Genomic DNA, 14199 nt, shown 5'->3' on the forward strand with positions numbered 1-14199 from the left:
GGCTAGGCCCGACAAGAAACTAGCCTTTCAGAGAATGATCATGGCAGAACCTGTTGACATTGTCTTCTTGCAAGAAACCCTAGGAAGTGCTGAAACTATCTCCAGATTGCTCGCTTCGATGCTCCCGGGTTGGACCTTTCAAGCCCTTGATGCATCTGGGAGATCGGGAGGTTTGGCCCTAGGCTTAAACTCTCAGACCATTAAGCTTATCAATTGCTGGGGAGGCCCTGGTCACCTAGGGGTTGACCTATTCTCAGCCAAGCTGAACACCAAGATTAGGCTCATAAATGTGTACGCCCCTTGCCACCAGAGGACTGAGTTCTGGGAAAAACTATTGAGTTCTGAGCTACTCCGAGAGGAACCCCTTATTCTGGGAGGGGATCTTAATTTTTCAATAGGTCACGCAGAATCCTAGGGCCACCATGCCCAGGCTGATCATCTCTCAGAGTTTTTTGAGCACATATTGGAAGTACACAACATGGTGGATCTCCCTTTAGCAAAGCTGAAACCCACTTGGAGGAACAATAGAGTGGGGGAGGCTAGCCTCTCCAGAAGACTGGATCGCTTCCTTATTAAGGAAAGCTTTCTTAGCTCAGGCTTCAACCTCAGACAGTGGGTGGGCATAGGAGGCCTATCAGACCATCTTCCCATCTATTTGGAAATCAAAGGAAGGATAGAAAAGCCTAAGGGTCCTTTTAAATTCAACTCATCCTGGCTAAAAGAGGCCTCCTATCTTCAAATGGTCAAGACTTTCTGGCAGGCCCACCCACTGGCGGCCAGAGGGAACATTGCAGAGGGTTTTGTTGCCAACCTAAAAGAATTGAAGAAGCTCTCAAAATCATGGGCCCATAACAAGAGAGTCATGGATGATAAAACCCTCAGGGAGACCGAAGCAGAGATTGTTGCTTATGAGAATGCCATAGGGGGAGTCTTCACCTCTCCAGATCAAAAAGACAAGCTGCAATCTCTATACGCCTCTCGAGGAAAAATCTTAAAGGATAGAGAAGAGACGTGGAGACTGCGAAGTAGGGCTATTTGGCTCCTTGAAGGTGATGACAACACGAAATTCTTTCACAAATTTGCAAATGGAAGGAAAGCTATAAACACCATCTGGCAGCTAAATAATGAGAATGGGATCCCTCTAAGCTCTTTTCCTCAGCTTTCAGGAATGGCTACCTCACACTTTAAATAGGCCTATAGAGCTCCCCCCAATATCACCCTAGGGGAAATCATCCGAGTGGCCCAACTATTCCCTCGCTATGTGGATCAAGAGGAGGCACTGGATTTGGAGAAGGAGGTCTCATTGGGGGAGCTGGAAGCTACTCTCAAAGGCTTTAAGAGAGACAAGAGTCCAGGACCTGATGGCTGGACAGTGGAGTTCTATCTGACTTTCTTTGAAATTCTTGGCCCTGACCTGCTCAAAGTAGTTGAATCCTCCAGGAGTGAGGGGAAGATGCCGGATGCCATAAATTCCACCTTCATAGCCCTTATCCCCAAGTCAGCAAACCCTACCTCATTCGATGATTTTCGGCCCATCTCACTGTGCAATTGCCTCTACAAAATCATAGCAAAGATCATAGCCAACCGATTGTGACCTATTCTCTCCTCCCATATCTCTCCGGAGCAGTTTGCCTTCCTCCAAGATAGGCAAATCCACGAAGCAGTTGGAACAACACAGGAGGTCCTGCACACCCTATAGACAAAGAACCTGAAAGGAATGATTCTTAAGGTGGATCTCTCAAAAGCTTTTGACAGATTTAGTTGGCTCTACATAAGGATGCTCTTAACTCACTTAGGATTTCCCTTTGCCTTCATCAAATGGGTTATGTGCTGCATCTCAAACATCCCTTTCAGTGTACTGATAAATGGAGCGGCCTCCCCCTTCTTTCTCTCGGAGAGGGGCCTAAGACAGGGATGTCCTCTATCCCCACTTCTCTTCTTGCTTGTCATGGAAGGCCTGAGCAGGCTCATCAAAGAAGATCACTCTCGTGGAAGGCTGCAAGGAATCAAAATCTCTGAGGGGTGCATCCTGACTCATTTTCTATTTGTGGATGACATACTGGTGTTTCTTAATGGAGGAATAGGGGACCTATCAGCCTTGAAGAGCTCTTTCTCTCTATTTCAGACAACTACGGGGATGATGGTAAACTGCAACAAGTCCACACTAACAGCTCAGGGCTGCTCGCCCCATGAGATCCATTTCACTCTCCTTCGATTCAATTTCACTCTTCTAAGAATGGAGGAGGGGCTCCGATACTTGGGATACAAGCTCAAACCCTTAGGCTACAAAATAGCAGACTGGGTATGGCTTATCGCAAAACTGGAAAAAAGGCTGAACCTATGGTATCTCAAATACCTATCCAGGGCTGGCAGACTAACGCTTATAAAAGCAGTACTGGAGGCTACCCCAATATACTGGATGGCCCTAGCATGGATCCCGAGAGGTATACTCACCAGGATACAAGCCCTTTGTAGCAGGTTTTTATGGAAAGGAAATCAACCAGGCAGAATCTTTGCATGGGCCAAATGGGATGCTCTTTCCATCCCAAAAAAATGGGGAGGCTGGGGAATTAAAAAGCTGGAAGACTTTTCCTCACTAATAGCAGCAAAGCTAGGCTAGCAGATCATCGCCCCTTTAACCGTTCAGGACTGGCTCAGACAGCCTATAAGATCCACAGCAGGGATATCAATAATCTGGAAGGCAGTCCTTAAATCCATGGAGACCATCAGATCAGGCCTAATCTGGAGAATACAAGATGGCACTGCAGTAAGAATTGGGGAGGATCCCTGGATAGGGTGCGGCAATGCATATAGACTGTCGCTTAAGCTTAAGGTACACCTCAGGGAAGTGGGTATTACCCACATCAGCCAAATTGCTGACTCTGAGCACACCTCGATTTTTCAACAAGCCTGGAAGATAGCCCGAAGTCTGCTCATCCCTAGGCAATGGGAATAGACCTGGAACAGATACACAATAGCTCTGACTGAAGCTCAAGTTAGAATCTGAGAAGGAGCTGATGAATTAATTTGGGCCCATGCGAAGTCTGGGAAGTACTCACCTAAGGAGGGCTATTTGATTCTAGCTGACAAATACAAGCCCCAAGAGCTTGAGGCATGGTGGCGCCTTTTATGGAAGCTAAAGGCCCCTCCCAGAACTCGTCTGCTCATGTGGTCAATTCTCAAAAACAAAATTCCAACTGGGGACAACCTTCTCAAGAGAGCTCAGCATGGGCCGTTCTGGTGCTGCCTATGCAAAAGCGAAAACGAATCTGCGGACCACCTTTTCCTGACATGCCAAGCTGCAATTGACCTTTGGAGCCTAATCTCTATGTCCCTTCCTTCCCCTTGTAGATGGCAGGGGACTACCCTGCAAGAGGCTTGGGCGAACTGGTGGACTAATGCCACCCCTCTGAAGGCTAGGAATCTTCCCCTTCTCATCTGTTGGGCTCTCTGGATAGGCCGCAATAACCTTATTTTTCAGAACATCTCACCCCACTGGCCTTCTATATCAGCTCGAATCTTACATGACTACAACATTATCCCTGAAGAGACAGTCAACCATCAGCCCAGAATTATCGTCCCTGAATCCATAAACCGCCAGTTACCTTGGGCTTATTTTGATGGCTCTGCCCAAGAGCAGGGCTGTGGGGGAGGGGATTTACTATTCTTATCAGACTCCCATCATTTTCAATTACAAATGGGCTTGGGAAGAGGTACAAACAACTTTGCAAAACTCTCCTCAGCCAAATTCCTGATCCAATTTTCACTGGAAAAGCATTGTAGAGCTCTTCAGTTATTTGGTGACTCAAAAATAATCTGTGACTGGCTAAACAAAAAATCAACATGTTCAGTTTATTCTTTGAGACAAATTTTGAATGAGGCCCTTCGACTCATCACTCTTTTTTACTCCTTTGTATGCTCTCATATTTTGAGGGAACGAAATTCAACTGCCGACTCTCTATCCAAAGAAGCTGCGGACAGGCCTCCCGGTATCTGGCTGATCCGGGAACAAAGGGACGAGCACCATTTTCAGTTTTACCACAGGCCATATATAGATATTCTGGTTTAAAGGGCTGAACTGAAACATGCTCTTTATTATAAGTTATCAACATGTAAATATTTTCTTTTGCTCCATAGTAACATACATATTATAGACTCGGGCTCCCTGAGAAGAATGATTTTGATGAAAAATTTTGGGCAATCTAGAAACTATGTCTCTCTGTGTGGATCAAGGCACATGCTATTGTTTTTTTGCATTATCTGAAGTATTGACAGGTCTTTATGTTTACCTTACAGCATATGCAAGTTGCATATACAACATGTAATTTTCCTTTTTTAATGAAAATAACGATTTTTCCCAGGGTAAAAAAAAACAAAAACAAAAACTTTATTTTATTAAAAAGAGAGAGAGAGAAGAGTGTTATTACACCATATTAAAGAAATAAGAGAAATTTTATTTTGGCATTACCAGATATTTTTATGGCTTATACAAGTAATTTGACACACACATAAGGACTAGTACTACATGTTGAAAAGCACCATGATTTTTGGTCCATAAAGATTATAAGAATTTCTTAGGAGTAAGGATGATTGATCAATGACTCTCTCCCTTCTATACAATTGTCTGTAGCATTTCTCTTGACTTCATTATAACTAATATTGAATTATTTCAACCTGAAATCTTCCATACCAAGCTCTTAAGAATTTGAAATTCACACATGATTCATTCAGGGACTCACATTACATAAAATTTTGTTCAAATATCTTGGTGATGTGCCATTTTCATAGAAGGGTTTATCAAAATATACTCCATGGATTTACCTTTTAAATCATTTTGGAACCTATAAAATACTATAATTTTTTTGCAATCAATGATGACATCATGGAAGAAGAGAGATGTATGGAGTTTCTTCTTCTAATACATATCAAACAAATTTTAGATAGTTCTTAAAAAATAGATTTTAAAATGATACATCAAATAATTATCATTTTTCTTTTTACGTGTTGAGGAGTGGTGACCAGACAAAGTTTTAATAATAACATTTTCATTTGGTATTTGATTTAAGTTCTTCCAAATATATATTAATGTAGATTCATAGGTATATCTCTAATATATACACAATTTTAAAATATTTTAAACTAATATGTCAAATTGACTAAGGAACACTTTCATACAAGAGTTATTTTGTATTTCCATCTTGGAGTCACCAATAGTAACTCATTTTGGCACATTTGTTTCAAGTGATATCTTATTAACATGATTATGAATTTTGGAATTTTGATTCATGTACATATTCCCATAAAAAATAGTCTTTAAAAACATAAAAATGATATGTCGAATAAGCTAATAAATAGTCTAATAGGTAGAGTGTTAATAGTGTAAATTTTAGGATAGAAATTCACTAGTTTGGACACAAGTTTTTCATATGATAATAAGATGGTGATTCAAGATGGACAAAAACTAGATTAAAAGCAATATATGCTTTTTTCTTTTTCTCTTTCTTGAGAAAAAAATTGAAATTTTATTAAAACAAGGAATATATGCCTTATAATCCATCTTTAAAATTCATTTATTTAGTCTCTCAAAATACAATTGTCCTAGCTATGTTTTTATTAAATTCATCAATTTAACTTGATACCTGAATTTGATAAAAAATATATTCCTCCTAAAAGGTGGTCTAGGTATGTGATATTTTACTGTGGGTCTACAATTCTTAGTGTAATTCTTTACTAGATTAAAAATATAAAATACCTAATTCCTATATTTTGTAAAATGACCTACATAAAATCTATAGGAAATACAACTTCAAAACAAAATTTATAGGTGATTTGTAGCAACTAGTTGCATGTCTAATAAGATAAATGTATTTATTAAAGTATAATTTTGTTATTTTAGATTTTTTATGGGTGTTCTTATCCAATGTAGGTAGTATTGTATTGTACCAAAAATATCATTGACCCAAATCACCAATTGTAAGATATTAATAAATCATTGTAAGCTCATTTTTATGTGCATGCTCAAACTTAGGAATTGTCATTTGTAAAGATTTAGGAAATCTTCCAATTTTCATGGTTCATCAACACAACACATAACATACCTTCTTGAACTTGAATAAAATGTCTTCCTTGTGTATCCTATTAAAGTGGAATCCTCATTCACTTGTGTTTTCTTTCTTTTACCAGTTTTCCCGAAAGGAGGTTAGTACTCTGGGCGCCTCTTACTACACCATCAAAATATTATGTATTTCTAAATTAACTCATGCATCTATGTAAATGAATACCACTATGTATGAGATCCCATAGAGAGGGTAATCAACATCTCCTCTTTGCTCATCCCCATACCACCTCTTGTCTAAATCCTAGTGCAAGTAGTACTTATTTTTGCCTTTGGCACCAACACCAAATTATGGTATGTTTAATTAGCTCATTATTTAACAATAATAATAACCAAATAGATTATCCACTAAGTTTTCAACCCTTAATCCAAATGCTTGCAAGATGCTATGCATTATATGTGCATACTCTAGGTTCCTCATGTACTATTAATTTTTTATCATACTCTTAATGAATTGGAAATTCATACCTGTAGAATCAAACATGCTTGAACTGAAACGCACTTTCATAGATCAAAATCTTATAAAGACTAATTATTATTGGTAATAAAATAAAATTATTAAGTTATGGAATTCAAACAAACATGGATAAAAGAATTATTGAAAAAATAATATGTTCCTTGGAGTGAATTCCATGTCCTAGAATATGGAATTAATTCTAAACTATAATAGCATAAACCGAATCAAACCATACATTATACTTAAAACTGTTAAATTATTATTTACATTAGAAGAAGATCTCATGAGATTTTGTGCCATGTCATGATAATTTGGATTATTTTCCACTAAGAATTCTCTAAATAGAATAGATATTTTACTCTCTTTTGTACATGAACTTGCATGAAATAGAAATAAAAAACAACTCTATATAAGTTCACTTGATGTTAAAATATTCTCAAGTGGTTACAATGACACATAAGTAAGCTCATAAATAGTTTCAAGATTCTACATCTAACATGGTTGTCGACGATGGTCCTAAAGTGGTCACTCCAACACATAAGTAAACTCATAAATAGTTTCACGATTCTACATCTAACATGGTTGTCGATGATGGTCCTAAATCCATGACATAATTAATTATTAGAATATAAAATAAAATAAATTCAAATTATTAATTAAATCGGATCTACAACCCATGGATCTATAGCATGTGGATATGTAGCCCATAGATTGCATGCAAGTAGATTTGTAGAAAATTGTTTTTAGCAATCACATATATCTATAGTAAATAGTTATATAGAAAATGGATTTGTAACAATATGTAAGCTAATCATTTATTCAAATATACATAAAAATTGACACATTCATAATATTTTATCAAAAAATGAATTGAGATACTAAGGAATGCAATAAATAAAACACGTTGATCTTAGATCCAACTTTTGAACCTTAAAAGGAAATAATACAAGGTTATTGGTAAGAGAAACATGTTTATAAATAATGGAAAGATGGTGAAAAAATATGGTAAAATTGTGACGCATCAATCACCATAGATATTCAGGTGCTAAATCTATTAATAAATTACTGCATTTTCATGAGCTATCTATATATAAATTCACATGGCGTTGAAATATTCTCAAGTGGTTGCAACAACACATAAGTAAACTCATAAATAGTTTCAAGATTCTACATCTAACATGGCTATCGATGATGGTCATAGATCCACGACATAATCAATTATTAGAATATAAAACAAATATAAAATCATATTAATAATTAAAGTGGATCTACAACCCATGGATCTGTAGTATGCAGATATGTAGCATGTAGATTGGTTGCAACTCGTAGATTTCTTGCAAGTATATTTGTAGTAAATTGTTTGTAGCAATCAAATTTATCTATAGTAAATAGTTCTATAGAAAATGGGTTTGTAACAATATGTAGGTTAATCCTTTATTCAAATATAAACAAAAATCCGCACATTCATAATATTTAATTAAAAAATGAATTGAGATAGTAAAGAATGCAATAGAGAAAATACCTTGATCTTAGATCCAACTTTTGAACCTTAAAAAGAAATACTACAAGTTTATTGGTAAGAAAAACATGTTTATAAATAAGGGAAAGATGGTGGAAAAAATGGTAAAATTATGACGCATCAATCACCATACATATTCCGGGAATAAATCTATTAATCAATTGGTGCATTTTCATGAGCTACTTATATATAAATTCACTTGATGTTGAAATATTCTCAAGTGGTTACAACAACACATAAGTAAACTTATAAATAGTTTAAAGATTCTACATCTAACATGGTTGTCAATGATGGTCCTAGATCCACAACATAATTAATTATTATAATATAAAATAAAAATAAATTTAGAATATTAATTAAAGTGGATCTACAACCCATAGACCTATAACATGCAGATATGTAGCCCATAGATTGGTTGCAACCCATAGATTGCGTACAAGTAGATTTGTAGAAAGTCATTTCTAGAAATCAAATATATTTATAGTAAATAGTTCTATAGAAAATGGATTTGTAACAATATGTAAGCTAATCCTTTATTCAAATATAAATACAAATATGCACTTTCATAATATTTAATTAAAAAATGAATTGAGATACTAAAGAATGCAATAGAGAAAACACCTTGATCTTAGATCCAACTTTTGAACCTTAAAAAGAAATAATACAAGGTTATTGGTGAGAAAAACATGTTTATAAATAAGGTAAAGATGGTGGAAAAATATGGTAAAATTGTGACACATCAAGCACCATAGATATTCAGGTGCTAAATCTCTTAATCAATTGGTGCATTTTCATGAGCTACCTATGTATGATCTACATCATTAGAGGTAACATAACACCAGTTCCATATTGATGGGACCAGCCCAACTATTTATACACTTTTTGTACCGGGAATGATTTAAAATGTTTGTTTTGTTGATTTAATCACACGGAATGCTGACATGCGGATATAACGTAATATAGATATTTCTGGGATTTCGATTGATGAGCATTCAATGGTATGTTTAATGTAGGGGTACTTGCCTTGAGGTTCGCGTCTCCTGTTCAGTTCTTGGGTTATTCCCTTGTTTGATGGTTTCCTCGGTCTTTTGCTATCTTTCCGTCAAGGGTTTCCTCTGCAACGTTCTGTGAGGGTTGATGGGAAATAATGCTACAAGTCTTGATTGTGCTCCTGTTACTCGTTAATGTGACTGTATTTGTCCTGGTTCCTTAGTTCGTAGCTGGTTGTAACTTGTCTTGCACTGGCCAGGGTAAGCTCTCTGCTGTATGTGATTTTTTCTACTATGTAAGGTCGTTGTTTGTGGTTGATTTCTCTTCTGTTGTGGGTTCTTGGGCCACTGTCTATTGATTCATGTGTTGATGCTCCTCGTTCGGTTTTGCTACACAACTTCTGTTCACTCTCAGGCTCAAACGATGGTGCTCCTCCGACTTTGGCACATACAGGTAATATATCCTTCCCTATTTTCAACTCATGGACTTCCTTCCACTGTTGCTAACCTGAGTTGCTCCTTATTCTTCTCATTTGGTCGGCGTTGTCACTGGAACACTAGTCTCAGCCTCTCCGCGAATCCTCACGTATCTATCGGCACTCCCAACAATTTGAATTATTCGTTCCAGCTCTTTATCTGCTCTGTTGTTTCAATATACCACTAACAGTTATGTGTTCTTGCCATACAGGTGTTGGGGTTTTCCGTTGGAGATTTTGGTACCACACGCCCCAATTCTGCTTAGTAGGTTCTATTCCCATTGCCTTCTGGTAGTCCGTCACCTTGGTCTTTTAGTCTCGGTTCTCCAAACAGGAAGGGTTTGTCATACACTTGCATTGAGCAAGGTTCTGGTTATCGAGACTTAGGTTTCCACTGTATTAGATCAAAACTTCATTTTGTGGTTGCAGCTCCTTTCTAAGTCCTTATCTTGGTTCTTTGTTTAGAGTCTATGTGTCCGCGCTATATGAAAAGTGTTATCACTGAAACCCTTACCTAGGGTTTGTCGCTCAAGGTTTGAGTGTGAACGATTCTCGGCTTTTTCAGTTCTGTTGTAATAATTTAATGTGCTGGATATTTCGACATTCAGAAAAATGTTCTTCTGGAAAAATAAATATAATAAGATAGGTTCTGTTTGATATTACCTGATAGATGTATGCTGTATTGACTTCTCGGGTTGTTGTGGCTGGAAGTGTTATCATGTGCGTTTGATGTGTTTGAAATTCACCGTATATTCTCTCTATTACACGGACTTTGTGCAATTGCTTGCAATGCTATTTGGTTGTTAATGTAATAAACCTCTATGCAATCGCTCGTAATGTTACCTGGCTGTCATTTAAGATGCTATGTAAAAACTCACCTACTCCTTGGTCTTCTTGTCTTTACTGGTGGTCTTTTCTCCAGAACGCAATGAAAGACTTGTTCACCAGATTCTGTACAGGGTTAGTTGTGCATTCGTATAACTGTGAAATAGAAAACATATAATTACAGTAAACATGTAGATGGACAAACTTTGGAATTCTCTGTTGTTACTTTTATTGAGTGCGAGAGGTATTGAATGGAACCCCTTCTTTGGTTTGTCATGTTACATTTATAGGCTGATGTTCCAATTAATGAAACTGTACACTTGTTTTTTTTTTTAGTTACAGAATCTTACAGTTATTTGTTATTAGACATTTCATTTATCTCATGACAAGATTTCCTGTTCAACCACATTTGTCTTTTTCCCTTTAAATAAAAGGAAAATCATAGTTTGTTAACAACAGATCAATCTATGGCTATAACTATTCAACTACCCTTAACTAACAGAAAATAAAATTATAAAAGTCCTACCTACTTTCTTGTAAACAAATAGAAAGACTAAATAAAAGTAAATTCAACTTCCTTTGACCTAGCAGACACTTCAACCGGTCATGGTGAGCTAGATGCTCCTGCATCAGGCTCCCGGGGCAAAAAGAAATCATGGCTCCAATCCATGAGCTTCTCGACTGAAGTACTTGCTTGTTCGATCTACCTAGTGTCAAGCCATGAACTGTCCTCAATAGGATGGTTCTTCCACTTGACCAGGTATTGTAGATATTCCTTTCGCCGAGTTCGTTTAGCCACCTGAGTGTTGAGAATGCACTCGATCTCGGAAGGTTGAACGTAAGGCATCTGTCTCTTCCAAGATTCTCCTTCGTCCTAGGTGTTCCGTGTGTGTCATGTGATTCCTTCTTCTTCCTTCTCTTCTGGGTTAGCCGTGTAGGGAAATAGGTCTGCTACATTGAAGATAGGCGAAATGCCTATTCCGAGTGGCAATTGGATCTCATAGGCATTTTCTAAAAATTTCCGAAGGATCTTGTAGGGTCCTATCTTCTTTTACTTTAATTTATTGTACGTACCTTTAGGGAAATGTTCCTTGTGCAGATGTGCGAGGACTTCGTCTCCAACATTAAATTGTACCTCCCTTCTCTTCAAATCTGCTTGCTGTTTGTACTTTAAGCTGCTATCCTACAATTTAATTTTTACCTGTTCATGCAAATCCCTCATTGCGTTAGCGAAATCTTCTCCTTCTGCGCTTTGCCTTTCTTGCAGTCCAAGATCTTGCAGTTCATGCTCTCCGCGAGGATTCATTTTGTGCAATATTTGAAAAGGGCTCAAGCCTGTGCTGCGGTTAGGTGAATCGTTGTAAGCGAATTTTTCCTACGCCAGCACTCGATCCCACATTCACGAATTCTCCCCCACTAGACTTTGTAGCAGATTCCCTAAACTCATGTTTACAACTTCTGTTTGTTTGTCCGTTTGCAGATGATAAGCAGAACTGTAACTCAGATGAGTATCCATTTTCTTCCACAGGGTACACCAAAAATGTCCTGTAAACTTCACGTCCATGTCCGATATGATAGATTTGGGCATTTCGTGTAACCTGACAATCTCATTAAAAAACAAGTGGGCCACGTGGGTGGCATCACTGGTTTTCCGGCAAGGAATAAAATGTGCCATTTTTTAGAATCTATCCACCACTACCATTACCGATTCATACCCTCGTTGTGTCTTAGGTAGACCTAAGATGAAGTCCAAGCTGACTGAATCCCATGGTCTGCCTGGAACAGGTAACGGTGTATATAGTCCCGTGTTCTGACTGTGACCTTTTGCTAACTGGCACACTTTGCATCTGGATACGAATCGCCGTACATCTCTCTGCATCTTTGGCCAAAAGTAGAAATGCCTGAGCTGCTAGAGCGTCTTATCCACGTCGAAATGTTTGGATAAACCTCTGCTATGCTTCTCTCGAATAATATTCTCCCTCATCGAGTAGTCAGGTATGCACAACTGTCCTCCCTTAAACACCAACTTTTCCTGCAAATTGTAATCTAACCAAGGGCTGTTATCTCTCACTAAGGGATTCTGGCATGCCTCATAGGTCTCCTCAAAGTCTGTATCAGTCTGGTACAAATCTCGTAAGTGCTCAAAACCCAGCACTTGCACAGTGCTTTCCTGCAGAAGTAGAGCTTTCCTACTCAGCGCATCCACTACTTTATTTGCTTTCCCGCTAATATGTTTCAATACAAAATTGAAGCTGTGCAAATACTCCACCCATTTGGCGTGTTTATGGTTCAACATGTGCTATTGCATTACATACTATAGTGCAAAATTATCTGAGAACAACACGAATTCGTTTCCCAAAAGATAATGCCTCCAGTGTTTTAATGCATGTATAACTGCATAAAATTACTTATCATACGATGAATATTTCTGTCGACTTTCATTCAGCTTTTCGTTGAAAAACACTACAGGCTTATCTTGCTGGCTGAGCACAGCTCCAATTACTGTCTTGCTAGCATCACATCGAACCTGAAAATATCTTCTTGAAATCTAGTAATTTCATGATCGACCTCTCAGTAATCTTCTTCTTTAATAACTGGAAACTTCTCTCTGCTTCCTCTGTACATCGAAAAGGTTGGCTGGCCTTTTTGATGGTGTCTAGCATTGGCACACAACTTTCGCTGAAATTCTTTATGAATTTCCTGTAAAAACTTGCTAATCCGTGAAAGCTACATACCTCAAATAAATTTTTCGGAGATGGCCAATTTACTATCGTCGCCACCTTCTCCGGATCCATCTTCAACTCATTCTCTGCTATTACAAACCCCAAATAAATCAATTCCTTCTACAGAAAAGTACATTTTTTCAAGTTTATTAGCAGTTTGTTCTTTTGTAATTTCAAGTTTATTAGCAGTTTGTTCTTTTGTAATTTCTCTAGCACCTTACGCACATGTTGAAGGTGTTCTTCCCTTGTCCTGCTGAAAATAAGTATGTCATCCAGGTATACAATCACAAATTTTCCTATGTACTCCTTCAGCATCTCATTCATCAATCTCATGAATGTACTGGGCGCATTGCTCAGCCCAAAGGGCATGACTAACCATTCGTACAACCCCTCATTCGTCTTAAAGGTTGTCTTCCATTCGTCCCCCTCTCGTATCCGAATCTGATGGTAACCGCTCTTCAAGTCTATCTTGGAGAAATACGCTGCCCCGCTTAAACAATCCATCATGTCGTCCATCCGGGGTAGCAGAAACCTATACTGGATGGTGATCTTATTGATGGCCCTTGAGTCGGTGCACATCCACCACTCTCCTCCCTTCTTGGGAGCGAGGACCATTGGAACAGCACAAGGGCTTAAGCTTTCCCTTATCAATCCCTTGTCCAACAGCTCTTGCACCTGCTTCCTGATTTCTTCATTATCTTTGGGGCTCATTCGGTATGCCGCTTTGTTCGGCAAACTAGCTTCGGGTATGAAGTCTATATGATGGCTTATGCTCCGTTTTGGGGGTAGTTTGTTTGGTAAGTCATCTACCACTATATCTGTAAACTCCAGTAACATCTCCTAGATCTCCATAGGTAAATCTGATACCTCTATATGCAATAACACTGTCCTTGCTTTCTTCACTACTGCATAACCTATCTCGTTATCCTCAACTTGTTTTAGAAACTGTTTTCCACTAACTAGCAATGCTCTTGATTCACTGGTCTCTGCTGACCCTTCTTCTTTGATGGGTACAAGCGTATGCTTGATTCCATCCTTCACAAATTTATAACAGTTCATCAATCCATCGTGTACCACTTTCCTATCGTATTGCCA

The 14199-nt window shown here is 38.1% G+C and overlaps 2 protein-coding genes across 2 annotated transcripts; one reads left to right on the top strand and one right to left on the bottom strand.

Moving 5' to 3' along the window:
- Nucleotides 1–478: 478 nt before the first annotated feature.
- LOC149218502 (uncharacterized) lies at nt 479–2193 on the top strand. The gene is made up of 3 exons (XM_089386574.1): nt 479–1049; nt 1224–1497; nt 2085–2193. The coding sequence occupies exons 1-3, from the start codon at nt 479–481 to the stop codon at nt 2191–2193; spliced, it is 954 nt and encodes a 317-aa protein (XP_089242700.1).
- Nucleotides 2194–12290: 10097 nt separating this feature from the next.
- LOC149218503 (uncharacterized) lies at nt 12291–13176 on the bottom strand. Its single transcript, XM_089386575.1, has 3 exons — nt 13117–13176; nt 12790–12908; nt 12291–12633 (listed from the first exon to the last, which is right to left on the bottom strand). Exons 1-3 carry the CDS (start codon nt 13174–13176, stop codon nt 12291–12293), a joined length of 522 nt encoding a protein of 173 aa, XP_089242701.1.
- Nucleotides 13177–14199: the final 1023 nt, after the last annotated feature.

This window comes from Pinus tabuliformis, chromosome Q (genome assembly GCF_031772625.1).
Source record: "Pinus tabuliformis cultivar Carrire ecotype Pingquan chromosome Q, CPIR1, whole genome shotgun sequence".
Taxonomy (NCBI): domain Eukaryota; kingdom Viridiplantae; phylum Streptophyta; class Pinopsida; order Pinales; family Pinaceae; genus Pinus; species Pinus tabuliformis.

Coding starts and splice junctions, on each gene's coding strand:
- LOC149218502 (XM_089386574.1), top strand. CDS start 479: ATGGTGGATCTCCCTTTAGCAAAGCTGAAACCCACTTGGAGGAACAAT. Junction 1,050..1,223: donor GGCTATTTGGCTCCTTGAAG/GTGATGACAACA, acceptor ATATCACCCTAG/GGGAAATCATCCGAGTGGCC. Junction 1,498..2,084: donor TTCATAGCCCTTATCCCCAA/GTCAGCAAACCC, acceptor ATGGAGGAATAG/GGGACCTATCAGCCTTGAAG.
- LOC149218503 (XM_089386575.1), bottom strand. CDS start 13,176: ATGGATCCGGAGAAGGTGGCGACGATAGTAAATTGGCCATCTCCGAAA. Junction 12,909..13,116: donor CTCCGAAAAATTTATTTGAG/GTATGTAGCTTT, acceptor AGATATTTTCAG/GTTCGATGTGATGCTAGCAA. Junction 12,634..12,789: donor AAATATTCATCGTATGATAA/GTAATTTTATGC, acceptor GTATTTGCACAG/CTTCAATTTTGTATTGAAAC.